At 32.4% G+C, this 27,164-nt stretch overlaps 1 protein-coding gene across 1 annotated transcript; it reads right to left on the bottom strand.

The window, feature by feature from the left end:
• Window positions 1-19: 19 nt before the first annotated feature.
• On the bottom strand, window positions 20-24,076 carry LOC134722250 (RNA cytosine-C(5)-methyltransferase NSUN2-like). Its single transcript, XM_063585860.1, has 21 exons — window positions 23,940-24,076; window positions 16,347-16,460; window positions 15,441-15,535; window positions 14,201-14,290; window positions 13,645-13,750; window positions 12,931-13,002; window positions 11,354-11,435; window positions 10,869-11,002; window positions 10,124-10,179; window positions 8,726-8,800; window positions 7,625-7,755; window positions 6,974-7,047; window positions 6,308-6,429; window positions 5,223-5,501; window positions 4,249-4,341; window positions 2,978-3,113; window positions 2,437-2,517; window positions 1,873-2,011; window positions 1,203-1,242; window positions 843-970; window positions 20-183 (listed from the first exon to the last, which is right to left on the bottom strand). Exons 1-21 carry the CDS (start codon window positions 23,979-23,981, stop codon window positions 20-22), a joined length of 2,253 nt encoding a protein of 750 aa, XP_063441930.1. The 5' UTR covers window positions 23,982-24,076.
• Between the last annotated feature and the right edge of the window lie 3,088 nt (window positions 24,077-27,164).

Raw genomic sequence — 27,164 nt, 5'->3', positions numbered from 1 at the left:
GTTAATATTCTGTCACCAATCAAGTTCCTTCATTAGTCTCCATTTTTTCAGCGCCAGACGATTTATTACTGTCTTCCTTTTTCACCGTTTCTGTTTTGTTTTCCTCTGTTTCTACAGCGCTGTCTTGACTAGTTTCATCTGTTTCTGCGTTTGTTGCCTTCTCTTTTGTTGCCAACACTTTCACTGCAAATTTGAACAAAGAGCAAAAATTATAAAGTGACCATATTAAAACATCATCTCCATAAAATTTTCCTTTGCTTACTTCACATACAAATAAGTCAGCATCCATGGCAATGAAAAACACAACACCATAAACGTAAGCTTCAACACGATGGATACCACATATGGATCAGGATCTGCTTACCCTAACAGAGCACCCGAGATCACCACCAGTTTTGGTGGGCTTCGTGTTGCTCTGTCTTCAGTTTTCTATGTTGTGTTTTGTGTATTTTTATTTGTCTGTTGGTCTTTTTCCTTTTTAGCAAAGGTGTTGTCCGTTTATTTTCAATCTATGAGGTTGAATGACTCTCTGGTATCTTTCAACCCTGATTTCTACGCAATACATCATGAAGATGAAAAAGTTATGAGCAGTTTATATTTATTATGTGGTAAGTTTTCCTTTTCAATGAAAGTAACTGTGTTATTTGTTCTTTTCAAATAATCAATGATATCATTTGAATGGCTTATTCATACTGTCAATAGGGTCCTATGTTTTCTTATTTTCAATATTTAATATAATACTAGCAACTTTGTAATAAATCATAGGTGTTAACTACGGTATTTAACAAAGAAAAAAAGACATTTCTATCTAGTATTTCATTTATGGTAATATTATAACTTACAGATTTCTTCTAGCTCCACCCCAAACAGTCTTAGATAATGAGCTCTGAGATTTTTTGACAGAAATGTTCTGAGAGATGACTTTCCTCTCCATCCACACACAGTTATATTACACGATGGCTTGGTCTCTCTGTAAACAATTAATGTACATATTAAATTTACTTCAGCTAAGTACAAATTAAGGATGTTCTCAAGTCTATTCTATATATTACTTATTTTTCTTGAACAATACATCTTTATTACATTTTCAAAAATCCCACAATTACCAAATAACATCCTCTATTTATATTTTTCTCCTATAAAAATTTTGAGGTGCCCTATCAGTTGAAATAACATAAGTTATAACCGTTTATTAAACTTGCCCTGCCTCTGGCTTGTAGTGCATCAAGATACAACCAATAGCTGAAAGTAAAGAAAAGAATTATGATTTATGCTCAGTTTCTCAAGTTTTGTCTTACAAGTGTTAGCAAAGTGGAAAGGGATTAATATAAGTTGCAAAAACTTGTTTCCAAATCCACTATAAATAAATATGTTTAAACTAAACTAAGTGTTAGTATTAATAAGACTTGCAGGGCTGATGCTTTGAAAAGTTATTGCAAGTGTTCATGATCCTTCTTGAACAATTGCAAGAGTAAAGGTCAGCTGCAAACAAGTGCATTCTTGAATAGTACCTGGAGCAATTTAAAATTTTATTTCTCTATGAGTTATGTCCCTTTGACAAACTCGTAGTCATAAAATAAATTATCTTTATTTGATTATCTGCCACACATGACCTTATAATGTCATACAATAACCAGACACTGTGGCATCATGCATTTATCATGCCACATTATCATTCGCTGTATTAATATGACAAGAATATTTGTGGAATATTATTGTGTTGTTTGATGCTGTTGTAAGCCGTTTACTAACTGTGCAAGACTCTCATGGGTAGCCAAGGTCATTTAAACCTCATCATCACCATAATTATTAGCCAATCAAATTTTTATCAAGCCTGCAGCAACTTAACACCATCAGAACAGAACGACTTACAAAACAGTTTTAGATCTTCTCTTGCTTTAGCTGACATTTTATCAAAGAAAGGATTATCATAGGTCATAAAAGTGACCATATCTTCTCTGGACAGCTGTACACATCTGGTAATACATTCTGCTCCTAAAACTGTTAGTCCCTGTAATGAAAAAAGATAAACTGAATACTCTGTACATAATGATTGGTAGAAATCCAGGATATTTTAAGAAAGTTAAAATTTCAAAAATTTTAACCAAAGTGAATGTTTGTGGACGCTCCTGGCGACAACAATGGAAAGTGGGATGGCTATGTTTTGCTTTTGTGACAAAAGTCACAGGTTTGATAAAAATGTATGTTGCTTGCTTATTCAAATGGGTGAAGTTACTTTTTTGCATTTGATATATTTCTTCATATTGACCAACTGGTCAAAAGTGACAACTCACTGCCAGAAAAAAAGGGTTACTGTTACGAGTTTAACTTTCATATGAACATTTCTGTACACTTGAATCATAATATAGTGTATGTGACCACTACCTTGATTGTTATGCAAAATCAAAAGTTTTTCTATTTCATCAGTAAAATTACCTCTTGTGATATTCTGTATTCACAATCAGGTACCAATGGAGATGGACTTCTGCCAAATATCCTCAGACCAAGATTGATAAACTGAAAACAAAAATCAGATATACTGACCCTTTATAATATATGATTTTCAAAGAGTTGATTAATAACACAATCAAATGGAGGAAGCATTATAACCTTGTTTTTCTAATATACAAAAATGTCCCTTCAGGATCCTGTGCCATACAAAAAGCTGCACACATCAATTTAACCATCTAAAATGTTTTTTAAAGATAATTTTCATATTCAAATGATGCTGCAACTACACATCACTGATCTCTAAAGATTCTTTCCAAAATTAAAAAAAAAAAAGGCAATCCACAGGGTTTTTTATTTTAAGTAAATTACATTTAAAAGAGGGACGAAAGATACTAAAGGGACAGTCAAACTAATAAATCTAAAATAAACTGACAACACCATCTCTAAAAATTTATATAAAACAGACAATGATATTAGGTTCTTAATTTTACAGAAAAAAAAATTAAAATATAATTTTGATGCATACCCTAATCCTGTCAGAATTCCTGCGTACAATATTACGTAATTGAGAGGACACAAAATATATTGTACGTTTATGTCCGGTTTCTGCTCTGTACATAACCTGTTCTATCGGGAAATCAGCACGAATTCCGTAAAACTTCCTGTAAAATAGATAAAGATTAAATGATTCTCTGTACATAACCTGTTCTATCAGGAAATCAGGACGAATTCCATAGAACTTCCTGTAAAATAGAAGTAGATAAAGTGATGGGAAGTTGCTTAGTAAACAAGTTATTCTTATACCATACCAGAGGGGGGGGGTAGGAGGTTGCCTGATCCCGAAATCTGGGGCTTAAAAGCACGAAATCCTGAGGTCCCATATTTAAATAACTTAAATCCAGACATCCCGAAATTCGAAAAGATTTCCCAGGTCCCAAAGGGTCAATTCCAAAATCCCAAGCTTAAAAACACCCAATCCCGGAGTCCTGATAAAGGTCCTATTCCCCCTCATGGCAGATTGGGAAAATTTTCTTTTAGATAACAGGACATTTACCAAAGAAAAAAATCGTTGTTAGGTCAGCATTAAGTTCCAAGTGAAAACCAACAACATGAAATTTCATTGTTTTAAATTAAAGATGTTCCAGCTGTTTATGTATGTGCTGGGGTTTGAAAGGACGAGTTTCTTCCAGTAAATGTACAACCCAATCAACATGAACTCACTTCTTCATAGATAATGTCCTATAATTGTCTAAATATTTGAAGTCTGTGTTATACTTTATATGGCCCGCAACGAAATTATTGGTGCCATATAGTTTTACCCTTGTCCGTCATTCTGTCATTCCTTAATTCCTTCATTCTTCAACAATTAATTATACAGTTTTTTTTCTTAACGCCTTCAGATATTAGGCTGATTTTTGGTATGTGAGTTAACCATGATGAGTTACAGATCAAGTTAAAGTTTCGTTTCGCTCCACTAATTTTTGCCAAAATGACAGGCTTTGTTTGGACTTTGAAATTAGTTGAAAATCACAGTTATATGGTCTTTTTTTCTAAACGCCTTCAGAAAACATGTGTTTATATTGAAATTGCAGTTTTTCATGTATAAGCCATAATTCATTCTGCTAAAATGCATTTAACAATCTCTGCCTATCTTTAAGTAAGTAACACAATCAGGTGATTTTGTTAAAATTGTAGTATATGATAATACATTACAATCTGTAAGAGACTGATGTTTTGACAAAAAAAAAATGTGACATTTTTTTATTCTACAGAAGTTGCATACTAAACATTACTTACTGAATAGGATCCCAAAAAGGATCATTGGCTTCTAAAAACAAGAATGGGTCTTCTTTGTAACCGTGCATCTTTTTGTGTTTTGTTGGAGTTGGGCTGAAACAATGAATAGGAAAAATGAAGAAATAATGTCTTTCATAATAAAACAATGAGTTATCTCCCTTCAAATATTATTGAGTTTGATTAACAATATCAAATTCTTTTATATGAATGGATTTATTTTTTTTATCTGAAAATCATTTTGAATAACATTGAAATCTAATATGAGAATATACAATGCCTAATAAGAGTGTTGAATTTTATTACACACTCCATCTGAATTTTTTAAATACATGAATTTTTTACATTTTTAGTTTCTTCAGGTGGTATGGGTGTCTTTCGCCATCTTGGATTGTAAAAAACAGAGAACCTAAGGTCCATATTTTCTATCAAGTTAGCAAAATTTGATGCAGGAATGCAATATTTAATGTGAATTTTCATTCAAAAGAATCAATTTATAAGAATATAACTTAGAAATATTAAATTTTTACAAGTGTAGATTATTTTTGGTTGTTTTTTGAATATTTTCAAATTGGCATTTTAAGGGGAGGTAACTCTAAAACAGTGCATATTCTGAAGGACTCTACAAATTTTCCTATTTTGTCTTTTAGCCGGAAAAAACGTACGGTGACCCTATCTTTTCTTTTGATATTCTAAAAGCATTGTCTGAAAGCTATCTTTTTCTAATTTATTATACGATTCTATCATTTTGTTTAGTTTCTATTCCCAAAATGGTGCTTTTTCCTGTATAATCCATACAAAATTTGTCATTTTGTCACAACCTGTAGCTTGAGAAAATGCGCGGTGACCTACCATTTTTATAACATTTTTGAACATGTATCAATAGATATTACATTTTGACAAAGTATGAACAAATTTTTTAGACTCCCATACCACCTTAAGGTTTTAGATTGTTCAAAGACTTATTGTTATCTCACTCTGTTAGTTCGTCCCCTGGTCGTTTACCATTGCTTTTTACATCTGTAGTTTTTTTTGTTGCGTCTTTATCAGATTCTTCCTTTACCACAGTTTCTACTGGTACTGATGCTTCTTTACTCTGGTCCCCTGCTTCCTTTTTTTGTTCAAGGTCAACATTTTCCTCCTTTTTGACCTGTTGGACTGGTGGAACTGGCCTCATCCATGGTAATGTTGCATTTTTTTGTATGGCCACTATAAAAAATCCACCAGTATTTTGGTGGTGTGGTAAAACTCTGACACTATAAATAAAGATTTGTTTACTTATTTTTTTGTGTTAGTTTCCTGTCTCATTGACATTTACATTAAAAGTATAATTAAAAGAGAGAAGATGAAGACAGATGGGTCTAAGACACTGATAGTCCCCATCTTAATACACCTTATCGCTATTTGGAAATCTGTCCTGATTGATCAGAGAATCTGTCCAGCCTGATCTTTTGATGTCATACAATTATTTTTCCATTATGGCGTCAAATATTTTTGGGAACTTTTGTGATGTCAAGTTATGTTGGAAAAATAGCAAGAAGGTGTATAAAACTATCTTAAAAGAATAATACTATGTCCCTAAAACATAAATGTGACACATCAACCGATGAAAGTGGTTATAGAACAGTCAAGAAACCTGAGCAATTACGTTAAGCTTTATTGAAAAATAATTCAAATCATAATCATTGTCAGTTCTTTAGCAACATTAAGAAAGTTCTTTAGCAATTGAATTAATTAAATCTCTAATTAGATATAGGAAGATGTGGTGTGAGTGCCAATGAGACAACTCTCCATCCAAATAACAATTTAAAAAGTAAACCATTATAGGTTAAAGTACGGCCTTAAAGTACACAAATGAGAAATAAAAACTTCTAAAATGAAAAATAACTGGTCTCTACCACAAGTCTGACATTTCTTACTCCTTTTAACCTTTTATTCTTTCTAATATTCCAAAAAATCAATCCCGAACTATATTTTTCACCAAGGCAAATGAGTTTCTATAGAAATAGTCCACCAGAACAGAACAATCTTTGATTTTTAAGTCTGTGAGATTCTAACCTACCATCTTTCTAAGTTGAAATCTTTTGCATTGTCTGGAGGGAACATGGAACCTTCAAAATGAGAAAAGCCTTTATTTCTAGTTTCTTCTAAATTCTTCATATGTTCCATCTTCTTACTGAATACCTGTAAAAAATATATAGATATAAGATGTATGAGTGCCAATGAGACAACTCTCCATCCAAGTCACAATTTGTAAAAGAAAAACCATTATAGGTCAAATTACTGTGTTCAACACGGAGTCTTGGCTCACACTGAACAGCAAACTGTAAAGGTCCCAAACAAATGATAGGTCAGTAAATTACTTACAGTCACAAGTAAAAAAATAACCTTTACTACATCACTTTAATGCCAGTTTTTCATATATTCAAGAATTTACTCAGGTTATTTATGAAATTATAATTTCTAACTATTTTACAATTTGTACATTCATCAGCAATTTTTGCTTGGGATACCAATTTCCATTTTATTAGAGGGAATTGAAAACCCATAAATTTATATGTTCATCAAAACAAATTGTCTATGGGCACATTTACAAACTTTTGCAAATCAACTGAATCAATATATCTATGAAAATACAATGTTTCCTCAACCCACAAAAATAAATGAATTCGCAGTTATATGACAACAAAGAAAATAAAAGATAGAATTAATTGTTCTATACACATACCTTCCATGATGATAAACCATTGTTGTATTTTAAATTTGGAAGTTGACTGCTAACATCTATCAGCTCTATACAACCTAAAATTACAACAAAAAAAATACTATAAATTTCCTATTTTCCCCAATACTGAAATGTCAACCCTAATGTCACAGCTAATCAGATATCAATGATTTAGTTTTATTATTTATTTAACAATAAATTCAAGCATGGCGAATGGATCCTCATATTCTTTTAAAAACTAAGTGCTATAAAGAAGCTTATGCAAATACCGTCCATGCTAGGGCTGTACAGCCAGTCAAGGTCATTACAAATTCCACCATGGCTTATACAACATTGATGGTTTATCATAAGTACTTCCTATATTAACATATTGAATTCAAAATCTTTACAGCTTGACATAAAAAATATATGGGTGACAAAAAATAAAATAGCCTAGTAAATGTTTTTGCTGATAAGCTGGACAAGCATTTCCATCAATTTGATCAAAAATTTATTTCAGAGTTAAGTAATTGCAATCATGAACAAAGGAGACATTCAATTTTTGCATCTCTCCATCATACTAGCCATGACAACTTCATCTTCTGAATGGTTCAATGAATTTACAAGTAAGAAGGCACTTAAAAATGAGAGGCATGGATATAAGTGGAAGAGTACCTTTACACTTCTCCATCATACTGGCTATGACGGCTTCATTTTCTACAGGGTTCAGTGAACATGTAGAATAAACTAGTCTACCTCCTACAGCTAACAACTCTAGACCTCGCTTCAAAATCTTCATCTGTACCCTTCAATGTAAAAAGACTACTATAGACTTTTATAGGGAGTCTTTTTTCTGTTGTGATGTTACACTACTATTTCAGATAAGGATAAAGGTTGGCACCTATTAAAACATTTAAACCTGCTCCATTTGATTTCACCTGTCCTAAGTCAGGATTCTGATGTTTATAAGTTGATGTTTGTTGATGTGGTTCATAAAAATTTATTGTTCCTTATATAGATTAGACAGTTGGTTTTCCTGTTTGAATGGTTTTACACATGTCATTTATGGGGTCCTTAATTGCTTACTGTTCAATGTGATCTTAGGCTCTGTGTTGAATACCATACTTTGACCAATAATGGTTTACTTTAACAAATTGTGTCTTGGATGGAGAGTTGCCTTATTGGCCCTCTTACCACATCTTCTTGTATCTATTTTAATACCACATGTCATGTGACTGTCATGTGACTAACAGTCAACACGAGGACTATCCTTTATCATGTCTATTGTAAGTATTTCAAAGTTGTAAACCATTTTCAAATGGACAATACAACCTAATGATTTTACTTCAGTGACTGTGACAAATCTGTCTAACATAGCAATTACTTTCAAGATATAAATTTACTTCTTAGAACTAAAAGATTTCCTACATATCTTCTCACTTTAGAAAGTTTTAATTTATCTTTTGCGACCAATTTTTACATATTTTTTTTATTTTTTTTAATAAAGTTTTCTATTGTTCTACATAGTTCATTCATTTCATACTGTTGATGTTTAAAAGTGTCAGACTGAAAATTTCAAGCTTGCTTTGAAAGATTTTGTCTAAGTTAAGTGGTCCAGTATTTACGTGTAAGGTTCTGATTAAATGCTTATCTGTCCATTCGATGTTTATAAAGTATAAGTTATTTTCTCATAATGATATACTTGATGAAGTTTCACTTTTTAAATCTAGATTCGGTTTGAAGTTTTGGTCCACTGATCTGTAATCAATTACTTACTTATGAAGGTTTGGTCCAATATTTGCATTCCATCTACTCCAAATATCCACGTTTTTCCTGAGGGTCCCATCACCACTGTAATAAATGTAGAATAAATTTTATGCAGTAGTCTCTTAAGTGTTGTTATAAGGTGTAACACCACTAATTAAGGCCCGGCCAGAAAGCACATACCAGAAAGTAGTACATATCTAACACAAATAGTTCCTACGCATGAGTGTAACTTCCAAAATATGTAGAATATTTAGGTATTTTTGGTATGAAATGAAAGCTGAAGGACTGGTAATCATTGCAGAACACTTTTGGACTTATAATTATGAATATTAAAAAAACTGCATCAAATTTTAAAAAGAGGGTTCATTTTGTCTGTATGTCAGTTTTGAAGTACCTGTTTTGGTACACCCGAAGTTCCGGGAACCAGTTCTTTCTTATATGCCATGTAAGGTATGTTGATTTTTTCATTAGAAGACACCATAAAGTGTTGCTTTGAAATGCAATGATTGCCACTTTATTTGAACTTAAAACAAAAGAGGTGTTCCTTCTTGAAACGGAGGAATTTAACATAGAAAGCAATGGGACCATGAATTAGTGCTTTACTTCCAAAAGACTTTCTACATTTTTTGTGTTTTATCATAACGACCTTGCATACCTGAGGTATCCACTTTAGGGACTCTACCTTACTACAGACCTACCAGGCGTTGTTTCACTTTCGTTTGTAATTGTAAATATAGAAAAGTGTATCAAAGAAGGATATGAATACTTCTGCATTGTAACTTCAGATTATTGTTTATAACAATATGTAAAAGAGCACTATACTTCTTCTGTTTCTTCTGTAAGTTTTTTAGTTTTCCATCTGAATAAAGATGATTAATAACTGGTGTTTATCTGTTCATAAGTCTTCAAAAATCTATTTTTGGTAGAAAGGCTTTTTTTCACTGAAAGTTTAAATTTGAGTAGAAACTATTCTGGTTAGAAAAAACGGTGAAATTCGTTTAATAAATTACTTCATGAGCAATTTCTTAACACATTATTTTTTCAGTAGAAATATAAGGGAATGGGTTCTTCTGTTAAATGATAAAAGTTTGAAAATCACAATAAAAAGGTCAGCTAAAAGAGGCTGGACAATGAAGAAAAATACTCATTCAATAAAGATTAATATACAGTAAGTAGCCAGGGCTACATTGAGATTTTGATTAATTTGATTTTAGTTGTTTTAACGCCACTTTTAAGCACTAATTTTGGGCTATTTCGTGTTGGCAAGTTTTAAATGGCGGAGAGAGACATCGTGTCAAGAGAAAACCACCCCCTTCGATAGAAAAAATGTCAATCCTAGTCAATTAAGATTGGAGTCAATAACTCGGCCACCAAGCCCCTTGGCTACATTGTGTAAATTATACCTACCTACAAGGAACATCACACAGAACTCTGTCATACTGGACAAAATCTTTAATACCTTCCTGTAAAACAATCAATAATAAATAGAGAAAGTGTCCATAATACACATAATAAAGGGGCATAACTCAAGAATGTTAAAAGTTATCCCACCAAATTTCATACTTGACCTGTGTTTTGTTGTTATAAGCATTGTGTATAATTTCCATAACATTTGGTTAAAGCAAAATAAGTTAGAGAATGGAAACCTATTTTCAAATGTTCTTCTGTATGGTTATATAGACAGAAAAAGGGGATCAATTTATGCTCCTTCTGGTAAAGCAAGGGGCATAAAAACAATGACGTATGTTAATTTCATATTATAGAGGAAAAATAAATATTTATCATCGTTTTTGCCTGTGTAAGAATGAATGTTTGTGGATTAATAAGTCAATCAAATGGTTTATCTTTGTTTCACTTTCAATGTTGACATTCTTTTCCTATAAATAACTTTACACATATAATTCATGTGCTATCTATCTCAAGCTAAGGGGTTAAATTAAACATGAATATGGATTCAATGAGGTTGAATTATTCACTTGCAAGTGAATAATTCATAATCAATGTTTTCTTTAGCTTATTTTGACAAAATTGAACCATACTGGCTGCTAAAAGCTATTTTTATTTCACTATTTGCATTTCATTATTGATTGAGATAAACAAATATTATATTATATTTATTATACATCTCGTAGCTAATGCCCCTTTAACTTACCCCAATTCTTATATTTGGTAGAGTTGTGGCGTCATGATTAACTATTGCACAGCAAGGACTCTGTAACCTTTTGACCTGATGAACCATCAGATAACATCTCTTATTACACACATCATTAGCAATAACATATCCCTCTGTAAAAATTTAAAAACATAACTTAAATCTAAATTTCAGTAAGTCTGTAGTGTATCTAATACCACCATTACTGTACATCACAAAAGTTCATGTAAATTTTGACTTCATAATAGAAAATATCTAAAGCACCAATGGAAGAGATTATTGTTTGACGTCAAAAGTTCAAGCAGGACAGATTTCAAAATAGCTATAAGGTGTATATCACTGTGAAATGTGGATTCATTTTTATTCATTGGAAAACATGTATCAATTTACTTTGATGTTGACTGTCTTAGTAATAATTACTCTACGATTTGATTTTTTCAATATTCCTCTTTCATAAGATTACCTGCTAGGTAAACCATACTGACCTGGGACATTTTCTCCATCTGAATGTAATAATTCTATCAACTGGGCAGTCTTAGAGCCTGGTGCAGCACACATGTCTAAAACCTACAAGAGAAATAGAACAGCATGTGATATTTATCATCATGACTTTTCCTTTATAATATACTATATTGAGAATTGTTTTTAGTCAACAGATTAAGAACATAAACAAGAGTGTGTCCTAAGTACACGAATTCCGCATCTGCACTATCATTTTCTATGTTCAGTAGACAGTGAATCTTCTAATTTGGCTTTAAAATTAGAAAGATCATATCATAAGAAACATGTCTACTAAGTTTCATGTTGACTGGACTTCAACTTCATCAAAAATTACCTCGACCAAAAACTCTAACCTGAAGTGGGACAGTTGGACGGAAGGACGAACGAACAGACGCACAGACCAGAAAACATAATGCCCATTGATGGGGCATAAAAAAATCATAAGCCAAAGTCATTGGTGATTCCTGAAAAAATTGCAATAAACATATTATCCTTGATTTGTTTAACTTGATGAAGTTTCTATGATACATCTCATCTCATGCCTGTCACCCTTTGATGAGAGAAAGCCAAGGAACTCCCTCCTATTCTCAAAAATGTAGATAATCTATATCAATGATGGCCAAGAGTATAACAGATATTTTTATTTATGCAAAGAATAAAACATTTTCAGATCAAACTGTTATTGAACTAGTGTTTCTGATAACTTGTTCATTTTTTCTAAAATTATCATTGAAATGAAAATCAATAACTGGAATTGGATGGCTAGAGTGGTTTTACAGAGCACACCATAATAACTACCTTTCACTGGAGCAATCAGGCATTATTTTGATCAGTTGATCAGAATGGATTTAAACTGAAACTTGAAGTTTCCTTTTTGCAATAATTGATATTGTGAAAGGATATAACCCTTTGTATGTATTTGTAAAATGACTATAATCAGTGGCGGATCCAGAACTTTTCCAAAGTGGGGAGGGGGGCTATATAATCAACCAAATTTTTCCCACAAAAGGGGGGGACCTGCACTCCCCCCCCCCTTCCCCCCTGAATCCGCCTATGATAAAAACATCTTGAAGACTCCACGGAAGAACAGTATTAAATTTAAAATCATAACTAACAAATAATGAGTTTTATATTGTGTAATGTGAATAACGCGACTGGGTGAGTATAGAGGGGGGGAAGTTCCTTTATCGGGAATCCTGGATCGTATGTTTTTAAGCTCAGGATTTCGGGATTGACCCTTTCGGGATCCGGGAACTTTTGTTTTCGAATTTCGGGACGTCAGAATTTACTTTATTCAAATTCGGAACCTCAGGATTTCGTGTTTTAAAGCCCGGGATTTCTGGATCAGGACCCCTCCTATCCCCCCTCAGAATAGCATTAATAAGAACTCCTATTCTGATAACTGATAGGTATATCTATCCAAATATTTCCAAAATCACAATAAATAGTCTTGTATTTTTAAATTGTCTTGCATTTTTGTACAGTTTTCAAAATAGCAATAATGAATGCAAGCAATGATTTCTGATCTTTCAGAATACAGATGTATTTTATAGATACCAACCTTGTGATGGGGTTTGACATCTAACACTAGTGGTGGTATCATAGACACAGCTTCCTGTCTACTTATGTTACCCTGCAAAATAAAAGACATACCATAGTCTCCATCAAGTAAAATTGGCACCATGTTTCCACTTTATTATTTTGTATGGTGGAATACGACATTGTTATTACCGCAAGTGTTTAGCTGTGGAGTTTTATGTGCTCTCCATTTTCTTGTGTCTCTCTGAGCTTTTCGTCATCTTTTAGTCAAAAACGTGGGAAATTGTATCATCAATGACAATGATATTACCGGAGAGTAACGAATGTTATGGAATAAGGGATCCTCATAGAAACCAAGATGGCGGTTTTACAATGTAAATAATCTTGATAAATGTGAAGGTCAGGATTATACAATGCAAACACCATAAAAGGTAGGACAGTAGCGGATATTTGGACAAGATTTTACTTCCGCTAAATGAAAAGCATCATCTTGAGTAAACGTGGCTAATATTTAAATTTGTTTTGACATAAACATGGTGCAAATTATACGTGACAGCGACTATAAACTTGTCCGTAATTTAACTCTGCTAAAATACATGTCTGTGATCATTTGTTTTATGAATAATATCATCTTAATTACTAAGAGCCACATACATGGAATAATCCACATAAAATCATACTGCACTTTCAAAATCTCTCCATGTTTTGTTTTTCTTCAAATAATTAAATTACTTACGCTTTCTGTTTCATTCAGAAGAAATTCTTTGAGTGGCTGTAAATCTTGTTGATGTCTGATTTCCCTTCTTGATAAATCTATCTGCCAACCTAGTTCATTTGGATACCTAAAATATAAGTAAAAAAAACTCATACATGTACTACTAGGTTGAACAATATGTTCCATCAGAAATGAAGAATAGTTGAAATTTCAAATTCTTTTTTGTCATTTAAGTTATGCATTACAACTATTGCAGGAGTTAACTGTGCAAATGGATTAAGTTGAAAATTAACATAGAAAAGGCAAGGGAAATATAAAAGATTGCTCATTAATGGCAGATTTTTATCACAAATTTTGTAGATACCATCATATTTACATAAAATATTAGTGAACAAATGTATGATTACAGCAATTAGCAATGATTATAAGGGATGGAAAAATTTCATTAGAATGTGCTGCTCAGGAAAGTTGACTGGATTTAGGGCAGATCTCATATTCTGCCCCTGTATGATTTTCTTTTATTCAATTTAGAAGATAATGACAATAATACATTTAAATGACTAATGTTACAACTTACCATGGAAGACTGTGAACAGGGCAATCATCATTGGACACCAGTTTGGTAATGTATTCATTCTTAATAATCTTCAACATTTCTTGCGCTTCACTAAAATATATTAAACATTTGATAATACATGTATTACCTTTAAAAATAATTGTGAAGCGACCGCAGAGGTTAAACCCTGAACAATTGGGCCAAATTTGGACACAATATTCAAGCTTGATACTGTCTGAATTTGGATTGTTATCAAAATTTTGACATACAAAGGTTTCTGACAAAACCAAATTTCACAATACTGTGCAATTAAAGATTTCTTGAAACTTAATAAAAATTTAAAATTTGAAAAAAAATTGAACTCCTTAAAAAAATGGAATTCCCTAAACACTTTTTGAATCCCCCTTGGAGCAATTACCCTGCTACTCCATCCATGTCTTTCCTTTGTAGTATGGAACCTTGTAGTACAATTTCAGAGAGATCCATACACTTACATGTAAGCACAAGTTATTATCTATAAACTAGATATATGCTGGTTTTTGGCCCCTAATTCCTGCATGAATGAGACAACTACCCCCAAACTTAATCCCAGCCTTCCTTTTGAGATATGGAACCATGTGGTACAATGTCAGATAGATCCATACTGTTACAAACAAGTTATTATCCAGAAACTACAAAAAATCTTTTTTTTTGCCCTTAATTCCTAAACTGTTGGCACCATAACCCCCCAAAATGAATCCAATCCTTCTACTAGTGGTATTAAACATTGTGGTACAATTTCAGAGCAATTGAATTACTTATATACAAGTTATTATCCTGAAAGTAGAAAAATTATTGTTTTGGGCCCCTTTAGAGCCCCTTATTCCTAAACGGTTGGGACCATCATCCCCAAAATCCATCCCAACCTTCCTTTTGTGGCATTGAACCTTCTTATTAAATTTCATAGAAACCATTCTCATGTAAACTAAAGTTAATGTCGGGAAACCAATGTGTCTTAGGACGACGAAAAAGACGACGCATCATACATCATACCATTATACAATCCCAAAATACTTTTTGCGGTCGTATAAAAATAATTATAACAATTCATACATTTATAAGTCATGTATATTGTTGTAAGTTGGTTGAATATATAGAGAGAATTCTCCGTACTTATATCTGGATTCTCTATATGCTTTATAAAAACAAAAGTATTCAGGTTGACCCAGATTTGCAAATTGAAAGGCGTTTACTAAATGATTGTTAAACCTCCTATTTTTACCCTCTGAATCCAGTGATCCTGAATGTTGTTGGTAGAGGCTGTCTCATTGATTCTAGGAAGGCTTCCCATTCGGCCTCTTTGATTATTCCCTGTTCCTACAATACAAATGTTATCATCGGTTTTAGTTATTTATAGGAAAGTGTTAAATTCACTTCCACATTTAAGATGTTACCAGAACACAATACTTGAAATATTGTGAATATTGGAATCACTTTATCTGCTTTGAAATCAAAAACATTGAAAGTACAATTCCTTCTTAATGTTTTGATGGATATAAATTTTACACTAGTACATTTATAAGAATTTAACAAGATGTTAAAATGTTTATGTATTTCATCATTATGTGTTTCAGATACATGTATATGAAAGTTTGTTTTTTTTCATTTGAAAGTAAGATTTCAGTGATATGAGTATCAATAAGACAACTCAACTGAGTCTAAATGAAGTATAACATAAGCAACTATGCATGAAGGTCACTGTACATCCTTCAACAATGAACAAAACCTATATTGCTTGGACACTTAGTATTGCTTTAAAGGCTGTTCATTGAATACTGAACATGTGTGTACTTTTGTTAACTTGTGTTGTTTGGCTGCAGTCAAGTTTATATTTACCCCATTTATCCTTTGACATACTGTTTGTTTTTCTTATCAAACAATAAATTCTGGTCTGTCTACATCAATGCATATGTATATGTACAGATGGGTGCCATCCTAACCTGTACAAAAGTGTATATGCACAGATGGGTGCCGTCCTAAACTGTACAAAAGTGTATATGTACAGATCGATGCCGTCCTAACCTGTTCAAAAGTTGACTACTTTTCAAGTTAACTTGAGAAATTTTATGCAGACAAGCTAGTTAACCTCATTGGTAGTTGATCATGATCAGACCTAATTTATACTTACTTTGTAGTACTTTTCATAATTTTCATTTGTTTTCTTTGTGGTAGGATAATCTGTGTGTTTATTCTCTCTTTTTTCTCCATCACCTTTATTCTCTCTTTCTCGATCTCTATTTCCCTGTAAGTATTATAATAAACAAATATATATACAAATGTATAAGGACTTTTAAAGAAAGTTGTTCTCAGCACAAAGTAGCAAGTGATTGATATATATGTTGTCGAGTTGTGTTTTGATTTTGTATTCAAAGTATAAAGCATGCTGCTGGAGTGAAGAAAATAGAGAAAGCAGTGAGGGTTCAGAAAAAAAATGAGTTTTTATCTATTTGTCTATCTTTGGCAGTTATGACCATTTGATTTTTCAGCTGCTTTTATATACATGTACAGGGACTAAACTTGGGAATTTCAAGCTAGGAGCCCAGACCAGATATTTCATAATTAGTTTCTATATGTTCAACTGAAATTTAACTGAAAGTTTAGGGGCCCAGCTCAAAATCTAGGAGCCATGGGCGACTGGGCCCCCTTTAAGTTATAAAAACATAAGTGACAATGCAATCACTCCTTGAAATGAAATGCGCATCTCTGCATTCTGGCATGTCATGACAGAATCACTATGAATGTGAAACCTTAAACTTTCACATGGTGACTTCAAATCAATACAGATCTCCTGTACCAAAACTAATTGACTTAATATTGACCTATAATGGTTTACATTTATAAATTGTTATTTGGATGGAGATTTGTCTCATTGACACTCCACTACAAAAGTAAAAAAGTCTGAAAAGACCAGTTTTTGTCTTGATTTGCATGAACTTTTACTTGACATTCTTCAAAAGTATGACTCGTGTCTTAATTTTTCTTGACAAATTCTCATTTAAATCAAATTTGTATGAAATTTACTCGACATATTCTTGACATTCTGAATATGGTCTTAAAAATTCTTGACAAATTCTTGACATTTGAATACTGTCTTGAAATTTCTCGACATATTCTCGACATTCTTATTCTTTCTCAGTTTGGCTTGACATAGTCTGAACATTTTGAATAGTGTCTTAAATTTACTTGACAGTTCTGAGTTTTACAAATCATGACCAATATTCATAATATAACTTTAATCTTTATTTCTTTTTACATAATATACTGTTGTTTTTAAGTTACATTCCTTACAACAAATATGAAGTTTGGCATGTAAAACAATTGAAAATTTTGGTATTTACATAGTTTCACAAATGCAAATATGGCTACGAAATCTAATGTATAAAGTAATTTAAATGAGGGTGTGTTGATATAAAACAATTTAAATGTGTTTTTTTGTAAAAAAATACAAATTTTGATTCCTAAATCTTAATTATTAATTAAATTATTAAAACCAATCATATGGTAGACATATTTCACTCTACATTCATAATATCCAATGTTAATATGGTAAATAATTATTGTACAAAAATGTGGTTTAGATAAAAAGCAAATTATGATGATATAAAATCATTCATTTAACAGAAGAAAAATTTGTGTAATGCCATTTGTTGGAATATATATTAAGTATTATACATGGACAGGATGTTCCCCATGAAATTAAGTTGTAACACACCCCAGAATACACGCAACTGTCAAATAGAAATTACTGATTTACCTGTAATCCGCCATACAACTTATCAGTTGACCTGCCATAAACATTCCAAAGGTTAAAAGAAAATTATTATCTACTCCAGGAATAATAATAAAAAAAGTATTCATAATGGGTCCCATCAATGATTTCTATTTACTATTCAAATTTGAGTGTATTTAATATCTTATAATTTTTAATCAATAATTTCATTGGTCTCAAACAAACATACATAATATAGATCTAAACAATTTTTTGTCAGAAAGGAGCCCGTTATCACAATTTTTTGTTGACAAAAAATTATAAAACTCAACACCCAAATATAAAACAAAAATGTTTTGGGGTTGTTCTAAAAATAAAAAGTTTGAATCAAGACGAGAACAAATTCTTTGACCAACAGGAAAGCCCCCCTCCTCTTTTTTTAGCCACACAAACCCAAAAGATTTCATAAACCATTCAGGCGAAATTTATACTGTTGAGATAGTGTCAAGAAATATTTAATACTGTCAAGAATGTGTCAAGACATATTCAGACATTATTAAGAATGTCAAGAATATGTCAAGACAAATTCAGACATTATTAAGAATGTCAAGAATATGTCAAGACAGATCGAGACTAATTTAAGACAGTCAAGAATTGGTCGAGACTAATCCAGACTCTTATCAGATGATACAGGAAGTGTCGAGAAATTTTAAGACAATGTGAATACTGTCAAGACACTTGTCAAGAAAAATCAAGAACCTTTTTAGACAAACTAATACTATGTCAAGAATTTTCAAAAATTATGCAGACAAATTAAGAATGTCAAGTAAAAATTCATGCAAATTCAGACAAAAACTGGTCTTTTCAGACTTTTTGACTTTTGTAGTGCTCATACCACATCTTCCTATATCTATGATTGAAGATTGGAGACCTGGAAAACTTATCCCTTTAGTCATGAAATTATGAAAGTATTTGATTTTTCTTGGAATCAAACATGTTAAAACACAGACGACATTCTTTATATTAAAGGCGATTTTGACTTTGTCGCAACTAATAAAGTCATATGATGAAATCATAATCTTTCAGTCAGTTTAATTGAAGTCTGTTACCTGCTAGTAGTCTGTTGTTATTTAAGTATTATTGTCATTTTGTTTATTTTCTTTGGTTACTTCTTCTGACATCATGGACATCAGACTCGGACTTCTCTTGAACTGAATTTTAATGTGCGTATTGTTATGCATTTACTTTTCAACATTGGCTAGAGGTATAGGGGGAGAGTTGAGATCTCAAAAACATGTTTAACCCAACCGCATTTTTTCCCCTGTCCCAAGTCAGGAGCCACTGGCCTTTGTTAGTCTTGTATTATTTTAATTTTGGTTTCTTGTGTACAGTTTGGAAATTAGTATGGCGTTCATTATCACTGAACTAGCTAGTATATATTTGTTTAGGGGCCAGCTGAAGGACGCCTCCAGGTGCGGGAATTTCTCGCTTCATTGAAGACCTATTGGTGACCTTCTGCTGTAGTTTTTTTCTACGGTCAGGTTGTTGTCTCTTTGACACATTCCCCATTTCCATTTTCAATTCTATTATCATCTTGTCATCTTGTCATGAAAATGATGTTCCTTTATCATTATATTAGTTCCAAGTGGAAGAAAAATTTTGTAATTAACTTATTATTACCGGAATGAGGTTTTACATGTTCTATATGTTATATAAAAAGAAGATGTGGTATGATTGCCAATGAGACAACTCTCCACAAGAGACCAAAATGACACAGAAATAAACAATTTTAGTATAGGCCTTCAACAATGAGCAATACCACATAGTAAGCGATAAAAGGCAGTGAAATGACATTGTAAAACATTTCAAATAAAAAAACTAACAGACTTATATAGATATAGGAAGATGTGGTGTGAGTGCCAATGAGACAACTCTCCATCCAAATAACAATTTAAAAATTAAACCATTATAGGTTAAAGTACGGCCTTCAACACGGAGCCTTGGCTCACACCGAACAACAAGCTATAAAGGGCCCCAAAATTACTAGTGTAAAACCATTCAAACGGGAAAACCAACGGTCTAATCTATATAAACAAAACGAGAAACGAGAAACACGTATATATTACATAAACAAACGACAACTACTGTACATCAGATTCCTGACTTAGGACAGGTGCAAACATTTGCAGCGGGATTAAACGTTTTAATGGGCCCAAACCTTCTCCCTTTTTCTGAAACAATAGCATAACATCACAACATATAAAAACATACGATAAAATATCAATTAGCAGACTTAACTCAATCAAAAAACGTATGATTACACAAAGAAAGAATAAATTTGATCTGCGATATCTGAATACAAATGCACAGTTAATTAAATATTAGAGACAAACAGTCATGACCAAAAGGCTATCAAATAAATTCAAACACACTGAGAAATATTTAACCAATCAATGTTCACTTTAGAAAAAAAACGTTTTTTTATAATCTTGAAGTTAATACAAATGTTGTAAGAATAAGTGAAAAATTGAAGATTCTAACAGTAGAGAGGTCCCCAATGTATGTATGTATGTACTCAAGATTCCGCCAATTCAGACGCATCCCTTGATTGACTGCAAGGGTACAGCGGATCCATGTATACTCCCTAAGGAGTTATGGAGATGTGTCCTTTACAATATTATACCACCACCAGAACAATCCCCCACCCAACACTGTCCAAGGGAGTGTGTAGGACACCGGAAAGTCTTTTATTATGGTGGAGTAAGCCGAAGTACTTGAGAGAACCACCAGGCCACTCGGTGGAAACAGACAAACCAGAGAGATATCCGAAGATTGATCTCCAGGTCAAAGTAGTGGACAACTATGACCAACCGAGGCCCCCAAAGTACCCATTCTAGTTTAAACTCCGGTCTGGGTACCAGAGATGTGTGTGAGAGGGTGAAAATAACCCTTCTGATGTACTGATATTTTTAGCACCCTGAGTGAAAATCGAACCTGTGACCTTCAGCACTGTAGCCATCAGTCTTAACCACTAGACCACAATGTGATTGTCGTAAGGTAACGTGACGGTACCCAAATTGCACCTATTTTGACAGTTTTTTCACCTACGTTTTTTTATAATCGAGAAAAAAATGTCCATATTGTGTTTATTTTGTAGCCCTATCCTTCTTTATTGTATAGGTACACCAATTTAATATTTAATCCATATTGAGTCATAAAAAAATGGGTTTAAATCAACCTCCAAGCTATCCATGATTCTGTAATGAGGAGTACCCAAATTGCATCCATGCTTAAATTCACATCGTCAAAAGTCTAATAACCGAGCATTTGTTTAATTTCTTCAAATATTTTGAACAATTTGATATTAGTCCATGCTTACTCTTCATATTTTACGAAATCATGTAATGGATACTCATAATTTATTGTATTTTCTAATTTTAAAGAGATGACGTTTTGATGACGTCGCATGGTGACGTTTTCGTACATTTTTCTTTTTCAGAAAACAGTCCATCTGTTGATAAATACTGTGAACGTTTTGTGTATATCTATATATGTTTACCTATGTTGAAAGACGTGCATAGTATCAAACTCATAAAAATACAAATTGTTTAGTCTCTAGGAAATCTTGTTAGATTACCGTTGCCAGGGTTTCCGCTGGCGGTCGCCATTTTCGCAATTTGCGAAAAAATAATAATTGTGGCGATTAAAATTCGTCATTGGCTAAAGAATTTGGCGAAAGAAATATATATGGATAACGATTTATTTTCAGCCATCTAGTTTATTTACTTTATTCGGGTTTCTCTGTCTTTACCGATTAGACAACACTCGGAATTCACCTTGAACTCGTTAAGATTTTGACAGAAAATCAATAATCAGCTAATTACATTCATAGCTAACGACATCAATGGACTAATTATAAAGGTGTTGATTGTATGATATGACAAAATGATATGGTTAAATGGCTTCTGTCACATGTCACAAAAGGGATTTATGAACCACTTTGCGATGCACGTGTTTGAAGTAAAAATTTTACGCTTCCTCTCCTTTTTTAATGATAGTCCAGAAAAGAAAATTGTTGTTATGACGAAAAATGTTCAAAAGCAAGAAAGGTCTTAAAACTTTATCATTTAACTTTCATATAGATCATTGATTTTAGTGGGTACTTCAAAGTCGTTTCAGTAACACACGTGTTTCAAGCAAATAGTTTTACTTATTTACGATGGTCTAGAAAAGAAAACTGTCGTTATGAAGAAATCTATTCAAAAGGTTGGCATGAGAGTAACCCTTCAATGTAATGACTACACCTTACACGAGGGATCAATTCCAAGTGATAAGATGCTTCGTTTTGTTGTTAAAATCACTTCTTTTTTAAAGGGAGGGCTGGAAAAAAGGAAAATTTTAAAAGAAAATATATTTGGGTTACTTGGCGAAAAAAATAATAAAGTGGCGAAAAATATATTGTTTTGGCGAAAGAGTCGGCGATAAAAATAATTGACCCAGGGGAAACCCTGACCGTTGCTATTTATTTCTAAATAGATACTCGGTGCAATTTGGGTACCCTTACGTTAATCATTTTCTTGTGATGCCGATGGCAAAAATGTCAGATTTCACCCTACAACAAACACAGATATTCTGGCGTTGGTTATGACAAGGATTTGTATAGTTAAAATTGATTATGACAAAGGTTCCAGTCGAACTGGGACCTCTGTTAACCTGAACGAAAATATGTTGGCACTCTCAATCTATGTATTTATCAAAGTTGTACAAAAATCGAACATTAAGAATGTTGTTGTTGTTTATGGTTAACACGTGTGTAGTTATTTATAGAAAGGTCGGTTTGAATGGGGTTTAAAGTTTCATGCACGAGTGAATTCAGGTAGTTTAAAGTCATTTGAGCCATTGCAGTTAAAGTGACCAGTAGCACTTTTCCAAATAAATAATATAATAATTTTATATTATTTATTTTCAGATTTGTTGACCTTTAGTATGGTATCGGGACCGTTCGCCCTAGTAACATGTTCGCCCTGGGTCCGTTTGCCCTGAGTTCGTTCGCACTTAGAGTCCGTTCGCCCTACTAAAAATATTAATATTCAGGCATTGAAGTTGAATAAACTTAATCAGATATATTTCTATGGTATATATTCTTGAAATTTATGGAAACATGGAAATATCTAAAAGTTTATGGCTTGTTAAGGATCATTAATTTATTGTTTTATTACAAAATAATTCGGATCACTGCTTATTGTGATACCTGTCTTTTGATGGATTAATAATATTATAAAAACAAATTTGTTTTGATAATATATTCAGCTTGAAATTAATTTTTTAAAAATGTACGAACTGTAAAACAGATTTACAAGTTCATTCATTATAATACTCTGAGACTTAGTCTCAGTTATACTGCATACATTAGTGAATGACTGAATACAATTATTTTGTTAACTAATATCAATAAAGATAAATACATTGTATTCCAGTATTCTACTGCAATCAAAGGGAAAATGATGAAATTGATTGCGGCAATATAAATATTCGGTGAATTTTTCAACAAACTTCAACATATTTTGTTCAAATACTTAAAATTATGCCACTAGACAACAATTAGAAAAAAATAATAATCAGGGTGAATGGACCCTGGGTGAACAGGTATCAGGTCAAACAGGTACTAGGGCGAACGTGAATCAGGGCGTACGGACCTGGATTCCTTTAGTATGCGGTAACCAGTACCAGATGAGAATGTTCAGAGTATTTACACAAAAACATTGACATCATTATACATATACGAATAATAAAATGTGCACTTGTCTCTGCAAGTGGCGTCTCCCATGTGAGAGTTTGTGTTTATTTGATAAATATTTTATATTCGTTTGAGTTTACGAATTAGAATTTAATGTAATTTTATGTGGGAACAGTCAACAAAATGAACACAACTTCTCGATGTCTCATCATTTATGCGGTTCTATTGACACTAATGAAAACAGAAACCTCTATTGTTAAATTGACGTATATTACCTTCGCTTTTCCTTTTCTCCCAGCCTTCTTTGTTCTAGCCATAATCAAAGATGACAACTTATCAAAAAGTGAAAATATTCTTGTAACATGCGTGTATTCTGGTACCTATTGTAATCATTTTACTCTTTATTTAAACCAGTCAACATTTTGGGTTATGCTAAAATAAGTATTGATGATCACATCTTAGTCCTCGAAAGTAAATAAGTGTGCTAACTGCTCTTATGCACCCAAAAAATAATTATTAAATAAATTATACACATGGAAAAAAATATTTTGCATTTCATATGTTAATTTTAAAAAACACAATGAAAAGTGTAGTCTGCTTTAATGACCATTGATTGTTGAAAGTCTAAAACGGGTTGACTTTAACTAAAAACATCACAGAGAGTGCATTTTTTTTTTTAAACATAAAATATAAAATATAATTGCTTATGATAATTCAATAAACAGCTGCACCATGAGCGCATTATACGCCTGACGTCTTGTGTGAAAGTTTTAAGCAATAACCATGATATATGTTTTTGAGACACAGCGGGACATGTGAAACCCCCCACCCTGTACAAAAAACTTAATATCACTAAAACAAAATTAAGAATCAAAACCAAAAAGTATACAGATCTTTAGATTAATATATCAAAGAAGTGTGTAAAGTTTTAAGCAAGAGATACAGCGCGATATGTTAAAAAAACAAACTCCCCTGTTTAACAAAATACTCAACAACTCAAAATAAAATTTTGAATCATCACCAAAAAGTATACAGATCTTTAGACTTTAGATTAATATAACAAAGAAGTGTGTACAGTTTTAAGCAATAATCATAAATTGTTTTTGAGATACGGCGCGACATGTAAACAAAACCTCCCCCTTTTTTACAAAATACTCAATAACTCAAAAATGAAATTTTGAATCATCACCAAAAAGTATACAGATCTTTAGATTAATTTAACAAAGACATGTGTACAGTTTTAAGCAATAATCAAAAATCGATTTTGAGATATGGTGCGACATGTAAAAAAAAACCTCCCCCTTTTTTACAAAATACTCAATAACTCAAAAATGAAATTTTGAATCATCACCCAAAAGTATACAGATATTAAGATTAATATAACTAAGAAGTGTTTAAAGTTTTAAGCCATAGTCAAGAATCGTTTTTGAGATACGGTGTGAAATGTGAAAAAAACATGCACCCTGTTTTAGTTACAAAGTGTCGTAACTCAAAAAGTTTAAATCTTATTTTCACCAAAAAGTATACAGATCATTTGACCATCATCAGAAACAATTATATTAAGTTTCATGAAATTTGGATAAGTTGTTCTAAAGTTACGGTGCGACATGTTTACGCCAGACAGACAGACGGACGGACAGATATGTGTATACATGTACAATAATTTTGACGGGCGTATAAGGGAGCTACCATTTGATTTTTATGGGGGGGCTAGGATGAAAAATTTTGTCCTGCCTTTTTTTTTAGCTGAAATCTCTGTCCTGCCTTTTTATTTTTCACTCTATTCGGTCCTGATTTTTTTTACCTAAATTGTCGTCCTGACTTTTTTTTTTTTGCAAGTGTCTCATCCTGCCTTTTTTTTTTACTCAAAACTCCTGTCCTGCCTATTTTTTTCAAATTTCATCCTAGCCCCCCCCCCCATAAAAATCAAATGGTAGCTCCCTAAAAACAGACCAAAACCTAAAAAAAAATAACATTGACCAATGAACCATGAAAATGAGGTCAAGGTCAAATGAACTGAAATGATTATGTACCCATTACTTTCATCCCATTTTCACATATATTTATCCTACTGTTATTATTATTTTTTAAAAAGGAGGTTCAAAACCCAGAGTAAAGAGGGGTTCCAACTATATGTTCCCATTTAAATGCATTCATCGTCCAAAAAAGGGGGTTCCAAACCAAAACCCCCACTCCTGGATCTGCAAATGAAATATAAACTTGACACAGAGATTTAATTAATTTTGGTGGTATAGAAAAAAAATCACTTTTTATACTTCGAGGACTGAGCGAATCAGGTGAGTGTGTGAGTTGGTATGTTTTATTTTTTATATATTTTATTTTATTATGTTTAGGGACGGTTAACTTTCTGGTATTAAGACCCGTCACAGCCTGGCTGGGGAATTGGATAGGCAAATGCAGGCTCCAAATGCTTCCTTTATACGCCATAACTTATGGTGGTGATCCTTATAAAGGATGCTTATACAGAGACAAGAAGAAGGTATACTTGCAATACAAATGTTGAAATTAAATTGCAATATTAAAACTTGTTATCTATGCAATGAACCAAGACTAACAGATCAGGGCAAAATAAAAACACCATGGAAATGCTAATGTTTATAAAACTGTATACCCGACACCATTGACTTATCAATTGGTTCCTTGTTTAACTCTGAAAGTTTCAAAGTCCATGAAACCATGATAAGTGGGACCAAATAATCTCTATGAAAATGAGACTTGCAAATGCCAATACAACTGCATACCAAATATCAGATAATGGTCACTCATCTTTAAACTGATCTAATCACACATCACAATGTAAATAATACAAACCATTCAGTCAATAAACCATGACTGAGGCTGGAATAAACCATGACCAAGGCTGGAGCTGAACAATCACCATGGAACAGAGATTTGTCAATCATTATACATCTGTATACCAAATATCAATGACCTATACCACTTATAGTTCCCTTTTAATTGACCTAATGACAAACTTATACATGTAAACTAATTAAAAGTTATAAGTCTACTATGATAGAGAGAGAGAAGCAAAATAATCTCATTAGAAATAAGATGTTTCAATGCTTATATAACTGCATACCAAATATCATTGACTTACCACTAGTTGTTTTCTTTTAACTTGAAATCAAGCACATTGTTATGGAAAAAACATGCCAGTCTCCCTTTTTCAACTTCGTCCATACCATACAGTAAATCAGCTGTGTGTTACCCTCAACCACAGAAACCTCTTCCCCCCTTATGTGTCCTTCAGTCTCAAATAAAATATAAGATAGGTTTTCTCAATTAAATTTTTATTTACCTATTTATTTGATATCATTATCATGCAACATAATATAAAATACCCAAATGAAACCAGACCCATTCTGCTCCATCAAGTGTGTACAAATGCCCAAAACAATTGTGATAATAATATTTTTTTAGTCCCCTTTAAAGTAAAAGGAGGAAAAGGATCTGCATCATGGGTAAAGTATCATTGG

The sequence above is a fragment of the Mytilus trossulus genome, chromosome 6 (genome assembly GCF_036588685.1).
Source record: "Mytilus trossulus isolate FHL-02 chromosome 6, PNRI_Mtr1.1.1.hap1, whole genome shotgun sequence".
NCBI classification, from domain to species: Eukaryota; Metazoa; Mollusca; class Bivalvia; order Mytilida; family Mytilidae; genus Mytilus; species Mytilus trossulus.
This window is presented reverse-complemented; position numbering and strand designations above follow the sequence as displayed.

What these genes read in the sequence shown, in the direction of transcription:
- LOC134722250 (XM_063585860.1), bottom strand. Translation starts at nt 23,981, where the DNA reads ATGGCTAGAACAAAGAAGGCTGGGAGAAAAGGAAAAGCGAAG. An exon ending in TTCTGAATGAAACAGAAAGC is followed by an intron (nt 13,003 to 13,644) that starts GTAAGTAATTTA and finishes TTTATTTTGCAG; the next exon opens with GGTAACATAAGTAGACAGGA. An exon ending in AGAAGATCTAAAACTGTTTT is followed by an intron (nt 1,243 to 1,872) that starts GTAAGTCGTTCT and finishes CTTTACTTTCAG; the next exon opens with CTATTGGTTGTATCTTGATG.